A 25,795-nucleotide genomic window follows, 5' to 3' on the forward strand; every position below is an offset into this window, starting at 1 on the left:
GCTTGAGGAAGGCGATGAGAAGGAGCTGGAGAGGCATAAACAGTAACGCGAGAAAAGAAAGCGAGAAGAGGAACGCGAGGATAGAAGACGAGAACAGGAGCGACAGCATGAGCTGGAAATGAAGCGCCTAGAGATCGAGGCATCTCGATCTAGTCGTGAGAGTGACGCAGCGCGCCAAGTGTGCAGTCTGCGGCGACTGAGCGACCTATGTTACGAATGAGTGACCTAATGCGACCCTACTAGGTAGAAGACATCGGTCTTCTTTTGGTCACCTTTAAGCGTACATGCGAGAAGGCCCAGTTTAGCCGAGACTCATGGCCGCAAAAGCTGCTTACGCTTTTGCCAGGTGAGGCATCCAAAGGAGCAGGCGGAGGACTACGAGAAAGTCAAGTCGAGCCTCCTGCGTAAGTACAGGCTGTCAGCAGAAGGGTTTCGCCAGAAATTCCGCGAAGCCGAGAAATCTAAGGGCGAGTCGTAGTCGGAGTTTGCCTACAAGATGAGAGATAACATGGAAGAGTGGCTCAAAGAGGCAAAGGCTTTCGGAGAGCACGACAAGGTAGTTGAGTGCTTCGGTCTTGAGCAGTTTTACCGCTGACTACCGGAGAACCTGAGACTCTGGGTGCAAGATAGGCGAGGGGTAAATACTGTGGATCAGGCAGTTATGCTAGCCGATTAGTTCGTCGCACGTCGAAGTGCGCAGGGGCCGAAAGACGGCCAAAAAGAGTTTAGTCAGAGACCTGATAAGTCATGGCCTAAAGGCGGAGCTCCCCAGGAAGACGGTGGAGCAAGGGAAATCGGTTTCGTGGATAGGGAAACTGGCCGCGAAAACGAAAAGAGAGCAGAAGACGCTGAGGAGCAGCGCAGAAAGAAAGCTTTTGAAGCGCGCAGGCAGGCTGCGTGTTACAACTATGGCGAGACGGGACATTTCGCTGCGAGTTGCAAGAAGGGAAAACTCGTTTTTCACATGCTAGATAAGAGTGAGGACAACAGAGAGTTTCTAGAGCCGTACGTACGTGAGCTAGTGGTCAACAGTAAACCGTGCCGAGTTCTTCGCGACTTCGTGGCGACGGTACACCCTCAATACGTTGCACCGGATCAGCTAACGGGGCAGTGTGTTTGGGTGAAGCCAGCCGTAGGAGCACGAAACGTGCGCCTGCCGATTGCCAAGGTCAGCATCGGAGGTCCGTTTGGTGAACGTGTCCCGCAGGTGGTAGTATCCCCACAACTTCTCCCGGAATACAGGTACCTATTCTGGAACAGGTCGGATCAGCTGTTACGCGAGAAGGGGTACAATTTAGAGAAACTGCCGAGGAATGAACCAGCTGGGCTCGCTGAAAAGGGCTTAAGTAACGGTAGTGTCGCAACCTCTGATGGGAATGGCGAGACTCAGACAGATAGCGAGGATGGGGCAGTTGTGGTGGCTCACGACAGAGGGCAGCGTAAGTACACTGTGTGTAAGGACCCTACAGTGAGCGCAGATGTTTCGTCGTCGTGTTGGAAGTGCTCAGTTTCACGGGAGGCCTTGAAAACGGCTTATGACCCGAAGGCGTGCAGTTCGTAGGCTAGCGACGTTCCGCGGGAAAGCCGAAACCGTGACGTTAGAGAAAGGGGGCAACACGAGTCTGTTGAAACGGCGGTTGTTTCTCCAGACGCGATTTCCTAACCGAGGAACGCTGTGGCAGAGCCGGCAGTCGAGACACTGGATGGTGTTCGTGGTGCAGCTAAGCGTAGCGACGGCAGCACAACTGAGCGAGTCGCTGGAGTTCCGTCTGAAACTCACATACTCGATGTCAGGCAACGGCCAGACGAGCACGAAACCATTCCGGTGTCGCGTGGGGGTGAGCCGTCTTCTAAAACCGGGCTGCCGTACCTAGATTTGCCTTGACAGCCGGAAAGGAGAGCGAAATCCCCCTGCGGTGTTCGCTTGCCGAGAGTGTCGCAAAGAAATGCTGCGAGAGCTCTCATGCGCGCCTGCCGAGTGGCAGCGCCACACGCACGCTTTGCGCCGGGTCTCAGTGGACCTCGGAGCGGCGGAGAACGAAAGCGCACGCCTTGCTCGAGCAGTGGAAAGTAGAGCAGTTTTCTCCGAGCTCGAGACACGTCTCGGAAGAAGGCCGATGTCCCCTCGACCGGTCGCAGTCGCTTTCAGAGAGCGGCCGCACCTAAGGCGCGAATGAAACAAGGGAAAGCTCAGGGCAATGACGAGAGCACAAATCGCAGTTCTCATCGCGAGGAGTTGCCTGTAGACGCCTGACCTTCTCAATGTCATTGTTTTTCCTGGAGCAGGTTTCGCCCGTTACGATTACATTTCTTTTTGTGTCGGATATTTCCAATTACGCGAAATGTCACCTTTCATGTTTGTGTGCTTGTCTGAAGTAGTGGTGGGCTAAAATATAACTAGTGCAGTTAGTTATTAGCGTATTTTATCCCAACGAAAACCCAGGTAGAGCTTCAGTGTGGATTTGTCTTCGCACTTGCCGGCGACGCGGTTGTGTCTTCCTGTGTTGTTCGGTTGCTTGCCTGACCAAGCCAGAGACGTTCTTTGGGAGCCACTACTCGTCGAGTGATCCGCCCGGTGAAGCTCCAGCACGGTGTCGTACTGCCTAGGCCTAGAGTCGAGCATCTGGCGAGCACTTCTCTCCGAAAGCATCCCTCCGGACAACGGTTGAAGACTTTTATCCATCGATCTCGTACCCCAGGGGGAGAAGCTGTTACGTATGAGCCAGCCGCTGGCCTTCGTTTCAATACTCCTCGGCTGTGCGGCGAAGCCTCCACTACGTGCGCCTTTCAGGCAAGCCCTCTGTGTCGGTGACTCACGCTTTCACGTCTGGACAAGCCTGGGTCAGACGCCTCGCTTTCGGCGCGTGTCAAACTTCGACGTTTGCCGGCGAGGCACATCTCAACGCGCCCCAAGGACACGAAAGCCCCGCGTCCGCTGCAGAGACCTCCTCTCACCCCTCTCTCGGACTCGGCCTGCGCCGCTACTACCGACTGCTCACGAACTCTGGAAAGAGTGTTGTGTGTGTCTGTGACGTTCATGGCCAGTGCACAACCTAGAGGGAACGCGGTTTCTACCGTTAGCGCTTTGGGTATAAATAGACCCCGCCCAAGCGCTGTAGTTTCATTCTTGTTTGAGCAGTGAATCAAGGCTGTCACTCTGCTAGAGTCCTGTACTGTTACTTCGCCCATCGGGGCGTTGTCCTTTGGCTTCGGCTGACCTGTCGCTATGAAGTAAAAAGTTACGTTAGCCTACGGCTTCTGGGTTTCTCGGCTGCAACAGCGACTGGCCGCTCGCTTCACACCACGCTACCACACGTATGTCGGAGGCGACGGAGCTCGGCTCGGGTCGGCCTTCCCAGTCGCAACAGCGAGAAGAACGAGGTTAGTGTATACAGTGTAGTGTAGTCTAGTGTAGTTTAAGTTAGTGTTAATGACGACGAAGCATCGGCAATCAGTGAATCAGCCACAGCTGTGATAGAAGGAACCTCTAGGGAGCAAACTGAAAAACTAAGAAAACCTAAGAACTGATTGCCAAACGTCAGAACATCAACGTATCAAGTATGGCAGATCAGATTGAATCAGATTGAAGCATTCTAAATGGAGTGCCATCGTCTCCAGGCGAGCTCTTTTTCGTCTAGTTATTTCATGGGAAGCTTCTAGTGTGATTTTCCAGACATTTTATGTGGTCCTCCTTCATACTGTGTATTATACGATAGTTTTGCCTGCTTTGTAGGTTTTTGTTTCCGTTTGAGGGTCTTAACAAGCTCCGCATCTTCTTTGGGTTTGAGTGCGATTCTGAAGTAGTTGGGATTTCAAACCTCTTGGTAAGGTGGGGCACATCGAGCTTCTTGTTAGGGCCCAAGTTTTTTATGTGCTTAGTGCGCCCTAGGTTTCACGCAGAATGCGTTTCAATTCGGATGTAATAATTTCTGTGTATGTTCTTGGGATCGCTTTGTGGCGTTTTGTGTCGTATTTCGAAATGTGTGCTGTGTTTATGTCCTTTCCACCTTTTCGCCAGTTTCCTGCCTTGTTGCCATAGCTTCGCAATGTAGAGGTCAACCTCCGGGTGCATCACCTTTCCAGCAATCTTCAAGTGTGTCTTGAGAGAGCCTCTGATTGCCTGCGACCATTCATTGACACACGCGCGCGCGCATGTGCATTCACAAGTGCACGCACACACACGCACGCACGCACACATGCACGCACGCACGCACACACGCAAGCATGCACCCACGCACACCCACACCATCGCCTCCTGTATTTTACAATGCCAAACGCATCGCGACCTTCCCTACGGGAGTGAGTGGCACGCCTGCAGTGCCCACATGTCGTAAGGTAGGGCCCCGATCTGAACCGGGATCACCCAGCCGTAACTGAGTTCTAGAGAGGCTTGTACCTGGTTGCCAAGGCAACCAATTGATGTTTGAGATTCCCAGCTAATGGCGCTCCTGCCAGCGTTAGAAAACTCAGAGCCGCGGCGGACCACGTTTCGCCAACGTTGGCGCTTTCCACCACGCGTCGCCCAAGATGAACCGATCACATGACTAAAGCGCTGGCAAGGCTAGCAATTGGGAGAGAGTGGCCGGAGTAGAAGGAGAGGGCTTGGTCGGCCGGACCGGGCTGATGCGTTTGGCATTGCAAATATACACGAGGCGATGCCCACACACACAGGCACACGCACGCACGCACACACACACGCACACGCACGCACACACACACTCACGCACATGTACGCACACGAACGGTCACGCACGAACGCACAGGCACGCGCACACACACGCACATGCACATACCGACACGCACGGACACACACGCACAGACACACACACGCACACGCACACGCACGCACATGCATGCCCACACACATGCACACGCACGCACGCACAGACACAAGCTCACGCACGGACATGTACACACACGCACGCGCATACGCACGCACACACACGCGCGCACGCACGCACGCGCAGACGCACATACGCACACGCAAGCACACACACACGCACACGCACGCATGCACAGACACACACACGCACGCGCACATGCGCACACGCACACACGCGCACACGCAGGCACGCACACACACACACGCACGCACACGCACGCAAGGACGCACACGCACGCACGCACGCACATGCACACACACGCACACAAACGTGCACGCACACGCACGCTCGCACGCACACACGCACACGCACGCACACATATCCACACGCACGCACACGCACATACACACGCACGCATGCACGCACACACATACACACACGCACTAACTCACGCACGCACACGCGTTCACCCACGCACACACACACGCACGCACGAACACGCACACACAGAGACACTCGGGCACATTACGCACACGCACGGTCATGCAGAAACGCACAGGCACGCACACACACACACGCACACGCACATACCAACACGAACGGACACGCACGCACAGACATCGATTCAAATTCTGGTAGCCCTTCGTTAAGAGACACTATTCATGCCCATGCTTTCGAAAATACGGTAACACGGCCTACTCGCGTGACGACTGCCACAGCAACCTGGCTTAATGCATGTATAACAAATACATAAAATGCTAGTCTTAAATGTGGTGTGCCATCAGGTGACTTATCTGATCATATGCCAATATTCTGTCTTGAGGCTGTAACAACCAAAAATATTGCAGGAGTGGTAAATTTCTGATATGCCAAATAAATAAAGAATCGTTAGAAAGCTTTGCTTACCGCATGGAGCTTGAAACATTGGACCACATCTATAGGGACCGTAATCCTATAATCGCATTTACAAGTTTTCTCGATAAGTTTCTAAAAATATACAATACTTCATTTCCACTGCAGGAATGCGAAACAACATAAAATTCGACAACCACGCCTACTCCTCACTTGCACATAGAAAATAAAAGAGAAAGATCTGACGACGTCATCCGTTACGCGCAGCTTGACGTACAATAGGTAGAGAAAGAACATCTTTCCGATGGGCGCTAGCTCACGAAGTTAGCGCTCAAAGCGTGACGTTAGGCCTGATGGCCTATGCTTAGTCCTACCATTAAGCAGCCTTCAAGTTGAGCGCTACGACGCGCCAAGCAACGTCATTCTCATTGTACATTGAGCTTCGGATGGTGGCATTTCATGACCTTGACGTCAGAGCATGACATTACTGCGTCATGACCTTATAAATTAGTACCGAAATTTCGGAAAAAGAAACAGCGAAATCCCGGGATAGCACGCGAAATAATACACCTGAAGACAACAATATCGAAAAATTAGCGGTGGCTTAGCTCGGCTATGCCAGGATATAGGTCGCGTGAGCGAAGGTTCAGCTGGTTATTCTTTGGTTATTCTCTGGTTATTAGGTTTCGGTGGTTGTCTCAGGATTAGCTGATTATAATGCTTACTGCAGCTAAAACGATTTCCAATCCAATCTTATCCAATCCAATCCAGTCCAGTCCGGTCCAGTTTAGTCCAGTCACTGATCCTCGCACATGCGCAGCACGGCTCTCTAGGGGCCACGCGAAACGGCTATCAAGCGGCTCCGGCACAGCATCAGACTTGGCTACTGCGCAGCGGAGGCGCACAGATGGGCAAACGCCGGCGCCAGTGCGTCTGCCGCGGCTATGACGCTACTCCTCTGGAATGCGCAGACCGGCGAGTGTGCAGACCCAATTCTGTACACACCCGTACTCAAATTGGATTTAATATCCAATCCAATTCAATCCCATCCAATCCAATCCAATGATCCTCGCGCTTGCGCAGCACGGCCCTTCTAGGTCCACGCGAAACTGCTCAACCTCGGCCAGTGTAGCCTACGCTACAAACATCCCAGGCCATCTCCACTAAAGTTAAACCTTGGGAGCGGCGAAGCATGCAGCGTGTAAGTGCATTCAAATATTGTAAATCTCTCTCTTGGGAGGAGGAGAAAACGCGTGCTTGCTGAGGCGGTGGCGCGCTCTCTTGCGTGGAACTGAATTTAAGCAATTACATGAGAGACAGACTGGCCGTAATTTTGCCCACGGGGATGTAACCGTGCGGGTGAGGTGGTAAGGTATACAGCTTGGCTGTAAAAGCCCCGTGTTCTCGAAGCACGAAGCGTTCTAGCACGAAGCGGTGGAAAACGAGTGTCCCGGTGTGTTCTAGTGCGCGTTTTCTACCACGGAGATGACACGTTCTAGCACGAGACGTTCAAAAATCAGTTTCGCGGTGTTTTAGTACCGTGATTACAGGAGACACGACAGTAGAGGCCGCGAGCCCCGGGCCCCTAAAATGCTTCGCCGCTGAAAGAGATGCAGCAATGCGAAAAGATATATCTTCCCCTCAGTAACACTGACACTCAATGTAGGCAGCGCTCGAGAGTGTTTTTCGAGGACGAACCTTTTGAACATTGCCAAGCAATCGGACTGAACCATCTCCTCCCTCGCCTGACGCAAGGTGGGGTGCAAAATAAATCGTGAGTGGCATTTGCTTCCTTCGTACAAAGAACTGTTCTCGCCCAGACAGTGTTTGTAGTGCCCCTTTGAGGCGCTGCAAAGAAATGATTTCGCCGCGCATATGTGTTTTGTTCAATGTACGTTTGGATGCGAAATGCCTGCCTTCTGTTGGCTTGCGTGAAAAAAATTGTGCCGCTAAAAATGGACGGAAGCAATAACCAGTGGTTGCTGTAAACTGAACATATCTGCACCAGTAGCTACAATATATCTGATACATCATCTCCCACAAGCTCCAGCATATATGCAGCTAACGTTGCCCATACAAATGAACCAAACAATTTTAAGAATTTCGCGAGGGCGAGAATGACATTTTTTTTTAAATCACACCCCTAACAAACTGGAAGGGCATAACGTCTAACAGGTGATAAACGCCCAACCATACCACTTGTCCAACAGGATTGAAATTCTGGGAGTATACTTTGCGTATGCTGCACATACTCAGTAAAGCAATACTATTTAAAAAAACACAACTTGGAGACACAAAAGGGTTCAATCCTTGGCATGAATTCCTTATATATCGCGAGCCTGTTCAAATACTGTATTTTTTCCTGCTGACATGGGTTACTCATTCTAATGTCTAATAATGTCTAAAAACTACTTTACTGAGTTGCGCCTAACGCCTTATACGGATAATTTAGATTTGGGCAAATTTCGTGTTTTGTATGGATTTCTCGATATTCGTTGAGCCCATGGAGGAAAAAAAAGCTTAGGAGAGGCCCTGACGTCACACCCAGCGCAGCCGGAAACGCCATTTTTGTAAGTCGAATGGCGGACTCTTTTTCCCTCTCTCTCGGTGCACCTTCTCCGCCTCCTCCGTCCTGTATCGCCTCTCTTGTCGTCTGCAGCTGCCAGCGCCGAGCCGGCGGAAATCAGCTGATAGGCAGGTAGAAGGCCGTTTTGCAGCGCGTGATCGTGAACCTAAACGCGCGGTTACACCGTTGCACGGCCTTCAGTGTGGCCGCAGCAGCTTTGCGAAGCGGCTCGCTCTAACAATGCCGCAATGCTCGGTGCCAGGCTGCAAGTCGCGATCGGTACCCAAGGAATTGGGCGTCACTTTCCACTAGTTAGTGCATCAATCCGCTCACTAGTATTGCTCTACACTGGTGTGCATTCATCCTTTGTTTGCAATCGCCGCCGTTTATAGGTTCCCAAGCGATGGAGAACGCCGCAAACAGTGGGCGAACGCCGTGCGGCTACCGGACTGGAGAGTGCCCAAGTTTGCGTTGCAGTTTCACTGGCAATCCCAGAGATGACTAGTCAATAAAACAGCCGTTCTATATATATAGGTAAGCAGTACTTCATGCAGATTTGAAGCTAAAAAATTGTGGAATGTTTTTACCATTGTTCGCGTGCCTTCGATAGAATTTTTTGCGAAGGAGGAGGAGGAGGAGGAGGCAAAACGTTTTATTGAGTACAAAAAAATGAGAAGGTGGGTGGCGTCAATAAACTTTTTTTCGCCAAGTTTCAACTTGTCTCAGTGTCAATAAATTCAAGGTGATATCAGTTGAAAACGTTCATACACTAACATCGCAGTATGAAGCGTTGAAAAGCGAAATCCAGAGCGAGACCACAAAAAGATCCAGATTCCAGATCCAGCACTCTTCCAGTCAACAGACGGACACCTACTAAGGTAATAGGACGATGGAATTATATCAACTGGGAATCTACCTTGTAACAGTTGCAAAAGCACTGCCGCGCATTGCCGGCCTAGCAAACTACATGCAGTGGCGATAACCCAAAAATTGAGTTGCGAATCGTTCGGTTGCAAGTCCCCTACGTACTGCACACCGTGTATCACTTCCCGAAAATCTACCTGACAGGTGTCCGCGCATACGACAGGACGGCGCGTTCACGATATCTGCACTTCAATAGGCGCGTCGTGATCGCGACCGGAGCAAAAGCTTGGCGCGGTACAAGGTGCACTTGCAAGTAGAAATTAAATGACACATTCACATCGGCGCAGCTGTCGCAACTCGCAGAATCCTTTTCGAGTTCCACAAGACCACAGCGCAGCAAAGCGAAGCAGCAATTTTCGCAATCGTACGACAAGGCAGGCGCTGCCTTTCCTCCATGACTGGCGGACGGCGGGCGGGCCGTTGCTAGGACGCCGTTGCTAACGCGACTTCCAATGGCCGCCGAAAACACGTGACTTCCTCCACACTTTTGCCAATGCGGGGGGATAGCTGGGGGCCTCTCCTAAGCATTTTTTCCCTCCATGGTTGAGCCCGTTGATATATTAAATTTACGTTTGCCTTGAGATGTAACCCATGGACAGAAATGCCCAAAAACAATTTCAAGATTTTGTCCTAACCAACGAGTAAAAGGTTTACTGAGATGTACCCCCACCTCGCTCGGAGTTGAAAGTGGCGATGTGATGCCAACGTCCAGCACAAAATGCTGGACCTGCAGGATTGTAATTTCGCCAGTGCATTGTTATTAATGCGAGGGAGCTGAATTAGGCTTTATTTTTTCCATCCGGAGTGAAAACAATTGACCGCCTACACTCTTAGCCAAAATGGGAGAAAATAAGACTAACTGCAGCAATTACGCCTCGTGAGGAACATTTAGTCCCCAAAAGACCAAACGCGCGAAGATTAGGGCCGTGTGCAAAACGACGACCTAATTTTTATTTGTTTCAAATAGTAAAAATGCAATTTCTCTTTAAACAAGTGGCCCAACCGCATAAATAACCGTCCCAGCAGGAGCAGCGTACAAAAAGGAAGCTAACCGCTAAATTCTTTTCTTTTGAAATTGCAGTTTTAATACATTTATAGCCAGAAATGTCAAAGCGTGGTTAACACGTGGCCGAGAATCTTGAAGGGCTCTAACTTTTTAGGCAAACATATGAACACTAAAATAACAAAATGGTGCTGTTAGGACACAAGAATTACTCGCAGACATATTAAATTTTAAATGAAAACTTGATATTTTAAGCAGGAAAATTACAAGAAGTCTACACTCTGAGGCTTGATTAGGGCAAAAATAGTTGCACCTTCGTAAGCGCAACTACGTCCAGAATAAAACTAGACAAAAACGGTTAAAATCTGATGTAAATTGGCTGAGTAAGGCATTTTTTTCCATATTTTGCGGAACCCGAACTTGTAATCTGCCGGACCACAGCAGAACGGCAAAATGAAGTCTTCCTCGTAATAAGTCTTCCGTAATAAAAATCCTCTAACAAAATCGTAGAATCTTTATGTATCTCACGGCAAGTTTTTTTTTTTCTTTTTGAGAATACAGTGTCATCTACTGGCCCCTTTTCCAGTACCGGCCCTCCTTGTGGCCGCCACGGCGAACCTCCTAACTGGCAGTAACGCGCCCCCCCAAAATTGTTTGGCTTTCGGCGAACTCGCTCACGAAACATTCTCGTCCTGCAGTCCTTCCCGCACTCATCCGTCACCCGTGCCTTTCACATGAATTTCACAGTAGCAGGCGCACGCTCGCGTGACTCATGTAACGTGGCCGAAAGCTTCCTTCACTTTTCATTTTCGTTGCTCCCTCACTGGTAGCCAAGCGCTCGCAGCGTGGTCAGCCTCAAACATTTTTGCCACTTTTCTTTGAAAGCCTTTTTTTGTGTGCACGTACGAACTCACTGTGAACTGTCCGCAAAGAGGAAATAAAAACGTGCAGCCCATAGCCACTCCCCATGCAGAAAGCTGAGAGGACGCCGTTTTGTTTGTTTCGCCCGAGGCTATTTCTTAAACATTGTTAAATTTATTAAACATTGAGAAAATTTGGCTCTTAATACATTTTTGAAATAAAAACGCATTCTTCGACACCGACATCACAGCCAGAAATCAATAATGACCTTGTTCTATACAAACCCACACCATCAGCGCAGGAAAGCAGGTTTTCTTCCAATAATTAAATATTTCTTCTTGTTTTCTTTTTATTTTTGATTGCAGTATAACCATTTTGATTTAGAGCTGGTGCTGACAGGAAGCGTCTCTTTCCCTACATGTCTTGTGAAAGAGGGGGAAGAGGCCCTTGTTTCGTGCTACGTAAGCCTCAGAATGATAGCGAACCTGCATGCGAGAAATGAGCAATCTTTCTATTTTCTGTTGCCCTTATACAGTGGTTCAATGCGTTGAGTGAGGGAGCATGAGTCCCCAGGTTCTATTGCTGGTTTGAGTGGCGTCTTTTCGGCTGGAGTCGGAAAAACAACAATGTCTGAGTTTCGCTTGTTAACTACCGTGGCCATGTTCTTAATTAATCCGTAGTCTTATACTCAGTGCAATTCCCAGGCCACATTTGGCTGCACTACATAAAGCGTTAATTTTGCTTCTTCTTGCTTTTTGGGGTATTTTTTACGGATGCTTGTTAGGGCTGCTGGAAACTGCGTTTTTCTCAATTTTGCGTCCTACCATGAAAAACACTTGTTTTGTTGCCCTATTTATTTCCTGCAGGAGCGTGACGACATACGCCCATTGCCGACAGCGTCACGGAGGATGGCTGTCTCCTCTCAACGGACAAGTACCTCAAGACAAGTGGAGCACGCTTGCGCCAAGGACAGCAGCCATGTATACCCGAAATAGCCGAATACTGGGCGCATCGCCTCAACAAGGTGTGCCGTACCGGCCTTCGAAATAGAGACTCCAACGTCAAGAGTAGAGTACGGTTTACTTTTGTTGTATATGTTGCTCACACAGTGTTGCAATAAAAAGCTTGAAAGTAAGATTTTCTTTGTAGTGAGTACTTTGTCGTGAACGAGTGGCCAAGAAATACTGCTTCTGGTCACTTGTGTTTACTCCTGTCTTCTGAATTGTCGGTCTAATGGAACGACAGTCACTCATGGAGTACTTGCACGAGCCAGCACATCGTCTTTTAGTATGCACGGTTAATCCAGAGGGGAGCATTTGCAGGGATGAACATTTAGTCTTGAAAGCATCAATTGGTCCAAAGGGAGTAATAGGAAAGATTAACGATTGATACTCAGAGGACCAACGGTTGGTCTCCAGTCGACTAACAGGGGTGACTAACAGTTGATCTGCAAGGGACCAACAGTTAGTCTTTATGGCGGACCAACAGTTGAACCATCAAGGGACTAAGTGTAGAGGGACTAACAGTTGTACCCTTGCCGTTAGTCCCAAAAAGGACTAATTCTAGTGGCAACGCAGTTAGTCCCCAAAAGGACTAACGCCGATGCCCCGTTACTCCTTTTTGGCTAAGAGTGTACCGTGGGGCTTTCTCAAAAATGTAGCCGACAGACGACCCCTTTAATACGAGACCAATAGCCGCGATTCCCGGCGATGCGACGGTGCTTCTATTGACAAGATGGCGACTGGTGAAAGACGAAGCAGTGCGTGCTATGGCTGCTCGCGCGACTATGGGCACCGATGATGGTGATCTCATCGATGCAGCAATGATGACACCTTCGAAGTTTCCCCAGCCACGCATAAGCCGTTTTCAGTTCGCGTTCAGCAGGTGCGGAGTCCATCCTTGTCCGGTGAGGCAGTCAGAAGGGGAAACTGCCGCAGGTGCCGTCTTTTGAATCCTCGCTGGGACTATAGACGCAGTCGACGCAGCCAGGCAGAAAAGCCGTCTTCGACGCTTTTGCACTCAGATGTTAGTTCTTCAAATGCAGATTTCGAGATCCGAAAACAGTTTCCCTGAGACTTCTGCTTATTTCTGGAGCTCTGTACACTGACAATTCGGTTGCAGTTATCAGATGTTTCCAGTTTCTTTAAAGCGTACTCTCCGCAAACTCTTTTTCTGACACTGGGTTGTCTGGTCGGTTTAGCAGCAGTCCTCTTAAGGTATCTCTCGAAAACGTCAGCATCCCGCCAGAAAAGCCGTCTTCGACGCTTTTGCACTCAGATGTTAGTTCTTCAAATGCAGATTTCGAGATCCGAAAACAGTTTCCCTGAGACTTCTGCTTATTTCTGGAGCTCTGTACACTGACAATTCGGTTGCAGTTATCAGATGTTTCCAGTTTCTTTAAAGCGTACTCTCCGCAAACTCTTTTTCTGACACTGGGTTGTCTGGTCGGTTTAGCAGCAGTCCTCTTAAGGTATCTCTCGAAAACGTCAGCATCCCGCTCTTGAGTGTCGTGCATCGCTTTTCCTGGTGCCTTGGCTTGCCCTCGATGTTCTCCAGGTAATACACTCGACACATTCGTCATGGGTAGCCTGTGCAGCTGGTGTGGAAGTCAATGCATTCACCGTCTCAGTCGAGGTAGTGTCGACGGATTCGTGTAAGACACATGAGAGTAAGGCATCTTCAGTTTGAACATCAAGCGCAGCCAGCGAGGGAGTGGCATGCTCCCGTTTTGCGTGCGGTAGGAAATCTGATTTAAGCGACGTTTCTGTCAATACGGCTTCTTCATCCGAAGTTATGAGATCACGTGGGTCGTCGCATTGCTCTGTAACCGTAAAAGACTCTCCGAAACTTGTAGATGAATTCAATTTCTCGAGGATCTTGCAATGTCCTTTGGTGGCGTAGTTTTAGGTTTTCAATCGATAGTATACTTGGATCATAACGTGAGGAATTTCGTTATAGTATTCTACGTTGGTTGCGAATTCCTCATCAAAGTGCTCGATGTGAATAAGCGGTTCCATTTCCACATTCAACATTCTCAGTTCAACTTCAATTTTCCGTTGGTGGCGCAGAAAGCTCGTCAACACCTCGCAAACATCCCTCATCTTTGCCGTCAGCCCTAATGCGGCTTTTGCATTTCTGCGTAGTTCACGAGCAATTGACCGCGTCCTTTTTGTTGTCATCTTCAGTTCGTGCAGGCGCATCTTAAGTTGAGGAACACCCTGTTCGTGCAGCAAAGGCAGTCTGTTTTTAAAAGCGCGATGAGCTGCGTCGTTCCTTTCACCTTTTGCAGAATCGCTTTCTAGACGCATCGAAGAAAATCCTAGGAGGGGGGGGGGGGGATGCCTTGTCGTCTTGGCTGCCCATCGCGTCGGTCGGCCATGGGTAGCACCTTCGTCGATATGTCCATCAAACGGTCCGTCGCCGGCATCGAGGGGTCCTCCTTCTCGTAGGCCAAAGTTCCGATGACTCCAAATCGCACTGGGCGTTCTTCGCGGGTTTATCGGCACCAAAATAATAAATACGAGAGACCAATAGCCGTGACTCCCGGCGATGCAATGGTGCTTCCATTGCCAAGATGGCGACTGGCGAAAGACGAAGCAGCGCGTGCTATGGCTGCTCGCGCAACTATAGGCTCCGGAACGATCGCCGGGTGGCGCTGCACTCTCCCCTCCGGGGGAGTACGCCGGGGCGGCCGCCGCTTCGGCACGTGCTTTTTTCGCTGCGCGCGTGCTGCATTTCTCGCGCTAGGAAGAGGGCTGGGTAAAATTTTCTTTCTACTTATGAAAGCATACACATTAGCACGTGTCCAGCAAGTTCGGTTTACACGTAGAGTAGCTACTGGGTCCATTTTTGCCGGTGCTTGTCTTGTCGTCTGCTACGCGCCAGTCAAACGGCCGAGCGCCCCGGCGGTTTCACGGCATAAAGAGTGTTCTTGTGGGCGACCCTTGGCTGGTCTAACCACCTCAGTCATCGCGAAAGGACTGCGTCTGGTGAACGGCTTTTCAGCGCCCTAAGCAGACGCCCCCCGGCCCGCTCCTCCCTCCTACACACGAATGCGAACAAAGCGACCGCCGGCTGCGCGAGCCACTTAAGCCAGCACGTACAAAGAGCGGCGGGAACACTCCTCAGTAGCCCGAAACGAAAAGATGAAACTGAAAGCGAAGCAAACCCCCCATATTGTTGCATGGTCAGCTGCAACGACAGTGAAGAAGAGGATTCATTCGTTAAATTCTGCATATTCCCCGCGAAAGCGCACCAAAAGGATAGACGGTGAGCATGGATCACTGCGGTTCGAAAGGTGAAATAATTTGACACATTTTTGTTTGTATCTGTGTGCTTTCAGTTTACATTACCCGGCTTTGAAACTGCGAACCAGTGTTCTAAGGAGTTCTCCTTTCTACACATTTTTTAATGCATGCTGCCAAATATTGTTTTAGCTATAATAAATGAACTTCGGAGTTGTTTAGCTGGTGCCGTTCGATATCGTCCATATATAACATAATAGGTTGATATTTTGCATGGGTAAAAAAAAAATAGTTTCTAGCGATTTACCTGGCTGTAGTAGCTCTAGTCCGTCTTGTCATTGTGACTTGTGTTCTGGACGGGATTGCTGCGTTTTCGTTTTTTTCCCACATTTACAAATACTGGTAATTAAAAGAGTTATACACCAAATTCTGCGTATTAATAGTAATTAAAAGTTATACGCCACAAGCTGTTCTGCTGTTTCCGCGAACTGTCACGCTAACCCATACTTGTACTCCAAGCGGGTGACAAACATTGCGAACAAAAAATTCTTCAAGGACAAGTAAAATGGAAATGCGGCGCTGCCAGCGCACCCCTTAATTAGCGTGTGCCTTCCTAATGCGTTTTTATAAGATGCAGCTGATTGTTTCAAGAGTAATAAGTAAGCTATTAACCATAATCAATCACGTTTATCTTACATTTCTTGGAAGCCTCAGTGTTTCTGAAGTCCAGAAAGTCCGGATGTCCGAAGCGCGAGCACGCGAAGGGAGTAACAAACAAGAGAAAAGTACGCTGTGACAAGCTGAACAGCTGTCGCCTTGCAGAAGAAAAAAGCAACCTACGACCGCCGAACAACGCGTTTCCCCCCTTAAAATCGTCGGAGCAGTCTGCCGGTCGAGCGGCGGGTCTGTAGCAGACGACAAGACAAACGTCGACAAAAATGAACTCAGTAACCACTCTACGTTTAAACCGAACTTGCTGGACACGTGCGGACGCGTATGGTTTCATAAGTCAAAAAAAAAAAAATTTGCCCAGCCCTCTTCCTAGCGCGAAAAATGCAGCACGCGCGCAGCGGAAAAAGCACGTGCCAAAGCGGCGGCCGCCGCCGCGTACTCCTCCGGAGGGGAGAGGGAAGTGCTTCCCTCGCCCGGCAAGCTTTAGCTTCGCCTCCCTATGGGCACCGATGATGGTGATCTCATCGGTGCAGCAATGATGACACCAATAAAGTTTCTACACACTTGTCATGTAAGTACAACTGTTCTCTCCCCCGCCCGTGCTCTTTCCCTCTACTCTCGCAAATACCTTGCTGGAGCTTCGCACAATTCAATTGAATTTTCCAGAGCCCGCATTGCTCGCGTGCCATCTATTGAGACCACGCTCATCTGTTTCACGGCGCGTTTTACCGCACTCTCTATTTCCCTTTCGTTCGGAAAAACCGATCCAACAGGCACTTCTAATCGAAAATGTGTTACTCGTTAGATTTATATACAGGGTGTTAAACTTAATTTTAGCCAGAGTTTAAAATATGTCGATGCACTCCAAACGCATGTTGCTCGCTTTTGTATGTAGTTCCTCAGGCTATTTTTGTATTTTGCTTAATCGGATAATCAGTCAATTTTAATTAGCCAACTTTAGAAAGAGCGAAGCTAGGGATTTTTCGCCTAGAGCTTTTGCCTAATTAGAGAGTTGCAGAGTGATTTTTAAAACGTCCGAATAAAAGTTTGTCTTTGTGTCCATTAGGTATTAGTGTTTTTAAGCTCATTGAAGGTGGCCGCAAAATACAGAAAAAAACCACGTGACATGCCTGCGTGTGCGTCGTGTTGCAGTGTTTCCAAACGATCTACGTACAAACAATCACACGTGCGCAACCGCTTAAGAAGTGACAGGGCAGATGACTAACATGTTGATTCCACAGCACAAGCGATAACCGCTACGTCTGCTTATCGCTATTGACGATCTGTCGTGAGAAGCACATCGCTGGCGTAAATGCCAGAGCCAACCACTGACCAGTAGAGATCAGAGGAGCCAACGCGTACGTTGCTGCCCTGTTACCTTTTAAGCGGCAGCGCGCCTATGGCATTTTGTGCCCGGAACGTTGCGAGCACTCCGTGACTGCAATGAAGACGGGCAAGCCGGAACGATCCGTGGTGTTGTAGGTTCGGAGTACCTTAGGACCGCAAAATGTCCGTCCGCGTCCGTGCGCATAGCATTTACAATCGCAAAAAATCCCGCAGGCACCGGCAGGATTCTGTGTCAATCGTCTTACCTAGTGTCACTCGATAAGCTACAGAGTACTGTCACTGAGACATGCAAGTGGGCAACGGCGGCCATTTTGGTGTTTATCAGTGTTGCCAGACTGCCGCTTCTGCGGCCTCACCGCTCACTTTGACGAGGTCATTCGTAAACAACCCTGCCGAAGACGCAGCAACACGGCATCTTCGGACACACTTCTGCAGCTGAAATGCTGCGAAGCGCGTTATCTTTGATTCGCGTTCGGAACGACGCCAGTCGTGCGCAGCCGCAGAGCAGGGCGGAGAAGCTGAGAATACCACAGTTGACCGACAGAAAAAGGATAAGCAACAAAATGGCGGTGCCCATGAACCGTCACAGGGTAAACAAATGTCACGTGATGCGAACTGACCAATGATCGCGGCGGCGGCATGGAACAATAGGAGAAAAGAGTGCCGATACTCTGTAAGCTTATCCAGTGACACTAGTCTTACTCATTGCGCTACGACCGTAAGTTAGTACCCGAGAGTCAAACGTCTTACTCCCTTGCCTGTAACGGTGCGGAGTACCTTAGGACTTCCCAATGTCCGTACACGTCCAACCGTGCGCACACCACCATCAGCCGAAAATCAAGCGAAATTCGATTTGAGCCGTGAGTTGCAGTTTAATTTAAGGAATAATCAAAGTGCAACTCACGGCTCAAATCGAATGACGGTCGGGGCGCAAATGGAATGTCACTCGGGGCGCAACTTGGATGTCATTTCAAGTCCCCGCACTCTGCACCCTCGCCATCATCCACGGAGTGTAGACGCTGCCATTTTTTTTTTGTATTTCACGGGCATCTTCGAGAAGCTGAAAACCACTGGTACCTAAGGTACAAAAAGGCAACCTTTTCATTCGGACGTTTTAAAAATCGTTCTGGAACTTTCTAATTCGGATTTCTTATTTAGCTTTGTTCGTTCAAAAGTTGGCTAATTAAAATTGACTAATTATCTAATTAAACAAAATACAAGAATAGTGTGAGAAACTATATAACAAAGTGAGCAAAAATGCGTATGGTTGGGTCGTCATGGAGTGTGTCTACATATTTTAAACTCTGTGAAGTTAGGTGAAACCCCCTGTATATGCAGCCCAATAAATACAATCGTCTTTTAAAATTGCCGCCAAGCCACGGTGGGAACGTCGTTGGACAGCGCAGCCATTAAATTCTCGACGGAGAACCGGGCGCAGCCTGTTGATCGGGGTGCATCCCAAACACACTGGAGGATTGTTCGACTCAAATCAAGTTTCCCGCTTTGCTGTAGCTCGCGCACTATTCGCTACGGGAGCGTGCAGGTATTTATAACCGCCCGCGTCCCGTAGGGGCAAGGATATATGCTATAAAACCGCGACTGATACTTATCAACCAAGCCTGCTGAGATGACAACTAACGGTGGTTATGCAGAAGTTGTGTCGCAACCGTGGTTGTGTCGCAATGACTGATAGAAAACTTTATTTCCAGCCATTTACTGAAACCACACGGCTCCCGTATAAGCTCATGGAATACAGCATGCGGGTGTCCCTAATAAAGGGCCTTGTTATTGAGGCCCGCTTATTAATAAAAAAAAAATAAAGCCGTTCCAGTCAACGTGAAAGCTGTCGGACGTGCATAGCAGTGATTCGCCATAATGGGCTGTGGCGCCCTTATCCGCTCACTGCTGCCACCCATCACACTCTTCGCCGCACTGTCGCACTCATCTCTTGATGAATTAACGCGGGTTTGCCCACCGCATTTCAAATTTCCGGGCTTCGCAGTGTTCGCGCTCCCCTGCGGGAAAGAGCGCCAGTTGAAGCCGTGCTTGCTTCTCATCCCTCTAGAGCCGGCGCGTTACTGCGCAGTTTTTTTTTTTTTTTTTCACAGCCACTTTTTTAACTTACTATCGTAAAACCCAACCAAAGGAGGGTTCCTCACTAAATGAACGCGGGGGCGGCCGGTTAATTACATATATTTTGCCTGAAACACACCTGCAGTTTTTATGCGCTAAACAAAGGGGAGGTGTTTGACTAGTGCCAGCGGTTCATGAATTCCGAGCAGTTAGGACTATATAAACCGTTTGTTTTTCAAAGCCTCTGATACGCACCTACGGTCCGCCGTGAGGCTCTACTTTGGTTCATTATCTCGCTGCGCGGCGATGATTAAGGCAGTCGCTTGGCATCGAGCAGTTTTACAGCGAGCGAGTTATAACGACAAGGCAAGCTTCTAAAGTGCTGTGCACTTGAAAACAGGCCCTCATTGCAGAACGAGTCACTGCGAGAAGCTTTCGTCCTGCAGTGGACATAAACATGGTTGTGCATGGATGGGTGGCTGAGACGGTAACACTCCTGGGGGCCGTCGTTTACACGCAGGAGATTCTGCAACTGGCGTCCACACCAGATGCGCTTGCCTACCGTAAGAGGACTTGCATGTGCAGTGCGCCGGGCTCCACCGCACACGGGCGAACGTCAGAGCTGGTTAAAAGCGAATTCCACTCGGTCTGCGGAACAGTATGCGCATGCGCACGCCCCATCCGCGTCCCATGCCGGCTCATACGAGAGGGCAACGTGCATTACGGCATGTGGGCTCGTGAGCAAGTCCGTTGCGCAGCGCGGCACACAGTGAAGTGGATTCGTGCGGTGCGGGAGGCCAGACGAACTGGTGGTACGATGAATAACTTATTTACTGAGAGAAACGTTCCACAAAGAAGTTATTAGAACCACTCGCGATCCCGAGCTTCATTTCTTAACCGCCTTGTCTCCCGAACAAATGGCGCATGTCGACAACCTTATCGACTCCCATATCACGCCACTAAAGCTGCGATCACGCGCTTTGGTCTTACCCTGGCAGTTCTTGCAGCACAAGAATTTTCCCCCATCCCCTCCAGAGCGTATTGTTTTTATCACATCCCATTACACTTTTTAAAGGCTCGTTTATTAGGGGAACATCCCAAGAGCACCGAGAATTTACATGAGGGTGGACACCACAGCAGCCCGGGAGAGTAGCGGGGCGGGGAGTGTGGCGAAACTCCTCCCCCACCACAATGCAAACGCCCCTGGACTCGGTGGCTGCAGCGTCGCGCGGCAGGCAAAACACCCGCGCGTCCGGATTACGGCGCGGAAGCCCAGCTGGCCACCCCTAGTCCTTGCCGCGTTGCTATAGGAGCGGAAAACTGCCAATGGCATTGAAAACAAAGCGCATACGTATGGGAAAGACACGTGCTGTCGGGGCTCTTTGGAGCTGAGAGGATAAACGTTAAAGCCGTTCCACTCAACGTGAAAGCTGCAGAGAAAGTGATTCGCCATAATGAGCTGCAGCGCCGTTATCCGCTCACTGCTACCATCCAAAGCAATTCAAACTTCCCGCCCCCGTAGTGTTCGCGTGCTCCGTACCTGAAACAGTGACAGCGGGAGTTGTTCGTTTTGTGCTTGATTTTCCTCCCTCACGGGTCGTCGTTGCACTGCCACATTTTTTTTCGCTTACTACCGTAATAACCAACCCAACGAGCGTCCCGGAATAAATGAACGCGGTGCTTCCAGTTAATTACATATATTTTGCATCAAATATACCTGGAGCTTTTTTTTTTTTCGCTAAACAACGGCGAGATGCATGACAAGCACCAGCGTTTCACCAGTTTCGAACGGTTATGACTATGTACACCGCTTGCTTTTCGAAGCCTCTGCGGGACGCCCTACGACGGAACGCCGGGTTCTACTTAGGTCCGTTATCTCGCGGCACCGCCTGATTCCGGCAGTTGTGTGAATCGACCGTTACAGCGAGTTGTTAAGAAAACACGAGCCTCTAAAGTTCTCCGTACTTAAAAGACAGTATACCGCATGGCGGCAACGATAGATAGTACAACAAATGCAATCCCTCTCTGTTACAGAACTCCCGCTTCTCGAGGCAGGTCCCTAAAATTTTGAACGAGATGGTCATTCTTGGGCTACTTAAACCCAGAAATTTTGGTCTGTCCGTGACTCGATTCAGCCACCCGGCTTAAGAGAACCAGGAGCTGCGCAATAGTTTTATACACACGGCCAAATCTAAATCCGGTGGCAATGTTCATAATTGTCAACATTTTTGAAGAACAAGGCATTACGCACATATAACGCTCAAAATCAATACGTATATGAGATTTCCAGTGTTACTTTATTGCAAAATTCATGAATGCGCGGATTTTACGATAGCAAGTGAAATACTACATAACTGCCGAAAACCGTCGCCCGCGCTACTATAGCTCCTAGCGGCGTTTAAGAAATCAAGCGGCCACAGTAACGAAACATTCAATTGGATAGGTGTCACGTTGCGCTTGGAACGCTCGTGGAGTAGGGGCTGTAGGGAAACGTGGTTCTATAAACGTTGGAGTAGGTAGCCTCGATTCACGCGCGTCTCCGCCGTACGTCAGGGCTGGCATCGAGGCACCGACTTGTAGCAGTGCAACGCGGTAAGTTTAAGTTTACTTGGGAAAATCTCTAGCGTGTTATCTTGCGAGGAACAAGACGGGAGAGAAACAGCATGAGAGGTGAGCGCAAAACTAAAGGGAGGAATTTACTTGGCAGGGGCGCCAGTCGTCTATTGTCCTTGGTCAGCATTTGCAACCAAAGGAGAAGATGCGCGGCTATTTTTTTGTGCCCGTTCTATGCCAGTTCTTAAAACAGCAGCAGGATTTGATACATGAAATTCTACCTTACTATTGCCGGGCTAATTAAAACAGCACGACCAACATTAAAATAATTAAATTAATTAAGGTAAACAAAGAAGTCGGGGTAGTTACAAACTACCGAACAAAGTGACGGGATTAGGACAGGCCCGACGAGCGTGGCAGAAGAGGGTTTTGCCCCTTAAGATATTCCCTCCTAGGCAAGTCGATTCCTGTATCTTGCTTTCTTTAGGAACAAGGTGGGTACGGCACGCAAGTTAGCACAGAACCTTACCAGCGTCGCGGAGATGTGGGAGGCTTCTCCTTGGTTCACAGGGACACGATCCGTGAGCGGTGCTTGAGAGCTGTTTGCATAGCCAGCCGAATTGCGATGTCGATCGCGGTCGCATGACGTGCTCGCTCTTGCGAGGCACGGCTCACGGTCGTGGGTACCAGTAGCGTCTGAATGGCAGCCCCGTCTTTTGCGGCGACGCCTTTTCTTGTCGCTTGCACCGTAGCCTTCGTAGTGGTCGCCGCCCTCAACATCCCGCTCTACGAGCACGTCGCACGGCGTCTGGAGCTCTTGGACGTTGCAGTCGCCTACGTGCAGCTCTTGCGGCGTCGCGACTTGATAGCAGGTCAGCGACTGCCTCGTGGTCACAGTGTCACTCGATGACGGGTCGTCGGCGCCCTTGAGCCTGTAGCGCTTGCCGCCGCGAAGCTTGTTGGGGTCAACGCGCGTGATATGCGTGATGAATTCAAACTCCTTCGAGCAGCGGCGAGAGCGGGAAGAGCGGCTGCTGGGCCGTGTCGCCCACGTCGAGGTGGGCGCCGTAGACGAAGACCAAGAAGAACTGCCCGATGAAGAGCCGGACGAGCTACGGCGCGTCGTCGATGAGCGCCGGCGGCGCCGCCGGCCACATCGCTCGAGGCTCGTCTGGCTTAGGCCCAGCCACGAACACAGCGTATCGATGCCCGCTTCCGAGCCTCGTCGCGCTCGGCGCCCGCGCCTTCTCGTCCAGGAGTGCTGCGGGGACGCGCGCGGCATGTAGTGGAACTCGTCGGCCACGTTCTCCAGCACCTGGCAGCACTGCTCGAGCGCATTGGCCACGCTGGCCGCTGCCTGGCCGTGAGGCTGGCCGTGCGCCATCATGGCCGCGTTCAGCATCTGGCTGTGCACAGCGTGCAGCGGCACCTCCTGCGCCAGGCAGCCCTCGCTCGCCCACCGGCGCATCCTCCTGCGGCCGCGCCGGCGGCGGCGGCGACGCCGCTCGCGGGAGCTGCGTCTTCTCCGCCGGCGCTCGCCGCTCCTCAGGCGCTTGAGCTCGCGGTCGGTCCGATCGTTGACCAACATGCTCAGCTGGTTGAGCAGCGCCGCCTCCCGCTGAACGGTCGTGCCCGACGCAGTGGGATCGGCCACAAGGGTGTACGCCGGTGCCTCCTGCACGCGCGGTGGGCTGATAGCCACCTTGGTGTCCATGCGGGGCTGTCCGTCCAGGCCCGTCACCTTTCTAGACGTGGTACGGATGATACGGGCGTCGGGGCTCAAGCACAGGCCTGGGGTGGCACTACCGCCTCCGTAGTAGTAACCCGACCGACGGCGGCCCGTGCGTCGCCCGGGGAGCTCGACTCGGCGCACGATGTTTTCCTGCGACGTCGAGTAGAGCGGTTCACCACCATCTGGCGACGGGAATTCTTCGATCTGCTGCCGCGTGATGGCCTCGATGCCCCTCCGCGGCGGAGGTGGCGGCTCCTCTTCAGGCTGAATCATCTCTATCTCGGTCTTGGTGCGTATCTTGATCTGTGGTCCGCCTGGAGACTGAATTATTTGCTCCGTTAGGCCCCCCTCCAGCTGCTGCTGGCTAGCGACAGGAATGGCCTGTACGTTAAACTGCTGGCTAGGAATGGCCTGCACGTTAAACTGCTGGTCAGTGCACACCGGCTGCGCCCCGTCCGTGATCAGGTGTTCCAAGTATGGCGGCTCCAGCGAGGACAGCCTGTTGAAGGTCTCCGGCGAGCCGACCATCCTTATTCGCTCCACTATGGGCTCACCCAGATCGGTGGACGAGGAGCGCTCGTGCGTGATCATGATCATGCCGTCTTGGAAGCCCATCGGCGGCAGCGGAGGCGGCGGCTCCCCTGGGGCTGTCGCAACAGGTGCCACTGGCGGTGCGGGTGGAGGAGGCGCCGTTGCTACCGGAGGCGGCCCTGCTGGCGTCGGGGGAGGGCTACTCTTGCTTTTTTTCTTTTTCTTCTTTTTCTTTTTGCTCTTCTTTTTCTTCTTGCCCTTCTTTTTTTTCTTTCCCTTCTTGCTTTTGCTTTTCTTGCTCTTCTTGCGCTTCTTCTTCTTTTTCTTCTTTTTCTTCTTTTTCTTTTTGCTGCTGCTTCCACCACTCGAGTCTTCGTCGTCATCGTCATCCCGTTTGATTGGCTTACCCAGCTCGAAGCGGTACTTCTTCTGTCTGCGTCGGCGCTTTTTCTTTTTCTTTTTCTTCTTCTTTTTGCGCTTGAGCGTCTCCTCGTGTGGCCTCTCCGGCAGCACGGCCTCCTCCTTGGTGTCGTCCCGGCGCGTCATGTGCGTGACCACGTCGGACGCCTGGTGCTTGTCGAACTCCTGAACGCGCACGTCCTTCTCAAAAGACAGCTTTTTGTCCGCCTTGATGATCTCTTCCCCCCAGTCCAGGTCCGAAGGCGTGTCGCCCATCGAGATGTCCCACCGGTAGTGGTAGCCCTCCTCCTGTTCAACCACGGGCCGTCGCGTCAGCGGAGTCACCTCCGGGGCCGCGGCAGCCGCTGGCGCGGCAGCCGGCGGCGCTGGGGGAGCCGCCATCGCCGCCTTCGGCGCAGCTGCGCGCTCTCAGGGACGGGGAAGCACTCCGCTCAGTATCTCTGGACGCTCACGGTGGCTGCCATCGCCCGCGGAGATGCATGCGGCGGCCAGCGTGCCTCGTCGTCTTCTTGTCCCCGACAGCACAGCAGCGCACTCGCCCGGACGGCTGTTCGAGGAACCCCTGGGGTGGTGCCCTTGTTTTGCTCAGAGCAGTGTTTTGCAGCGGAACTCTTAGCGCCTACTTGGTCGGGGTGTTTTGGGTCGTCCTTCTGTAGAGATACACAATGGGAGTGCAGCACATACCCACAGTCGTGTAATGGCCGACGATTTGACGGAAAACACCGTTACCTCGTGAGGTACTTCTAAACACTTCACCGGACGAAGTCTTTTTGTTGAAAAGTAGTAAAGTAATAATGTCTGCACTGTTAAAGTTGTATAGTTGAAACGCTTTGAAACGTGAATGGCATTCATCACGGCAAGCTTCAATGTACAGAAGTGTCGTCAGCTTCCGGGCACTGCGCCTCAAGCCTCTTCTGGCTTTGGCAGGCCCACATATGTATCCTGTATTTTGTTGTAATAAACCATTTGATCCATCTCAAGCTTTGAGACAAGACTATAGGTATCACAGGCATTTGTGTAGATAACTGTATGCTCGTGATACGTCGAGGAGGAGTCAGGGCTACGCGTTAGCAAAAATGTTTCTGTCAATGCTCTCAAGTGCTTCAAACAATTATTTTTCTGCGGCCCTGACGGCATTTCGCCTGAAATATTAAAAAATTGTAAGCATTAAAAAATTGTTCAATTACTAAAAAA

At 50.8% G+C, this 25,795-nt stretch overlaps 1 protein-coding gene across 1 annotated transcript in view; it reads right to left on the reverse strand.

The window, feature by feature from the left end:
- Positions 1–25,006, reverse strand: part of LOC144166958 (uncharacterized) — a 53,654-nt gene extending 28,648 nt beyond the window's left edge. The window contains exon 1 of the mRNA XM_077696392.1: positions 22,448–25,006. Coding sequence (XP_077552518.1) covers positions 22,448–24,982 — 2,535 coding nt within the window. The 5' untranslated portion in view covers positions 24,983–25,006. The remainder of the gene's footprint in view (positions 1–22,447) is intronic.
- Between the last annotated feature and the right edge of the window lie 789 nt (positions 25,007–25,795).

Source organism: Haemaphysalis longicornis, unplaced genomic scaffold (genome assembly GCF_048455015.1).
Source record: "Haemaphysalis longicornis isolate Haplotype H1 unplaced genomic scaffold, Haemaphysalis longicornis Haplotype H1 scaffold_2, whole genome shotgun sequence".
NCBI lineage: Eukaryota > Metazoa > Arthropoda > Arachnida > Ixodida > Ixodidae > Haemaphysalis > Haemaphysalis longicornis.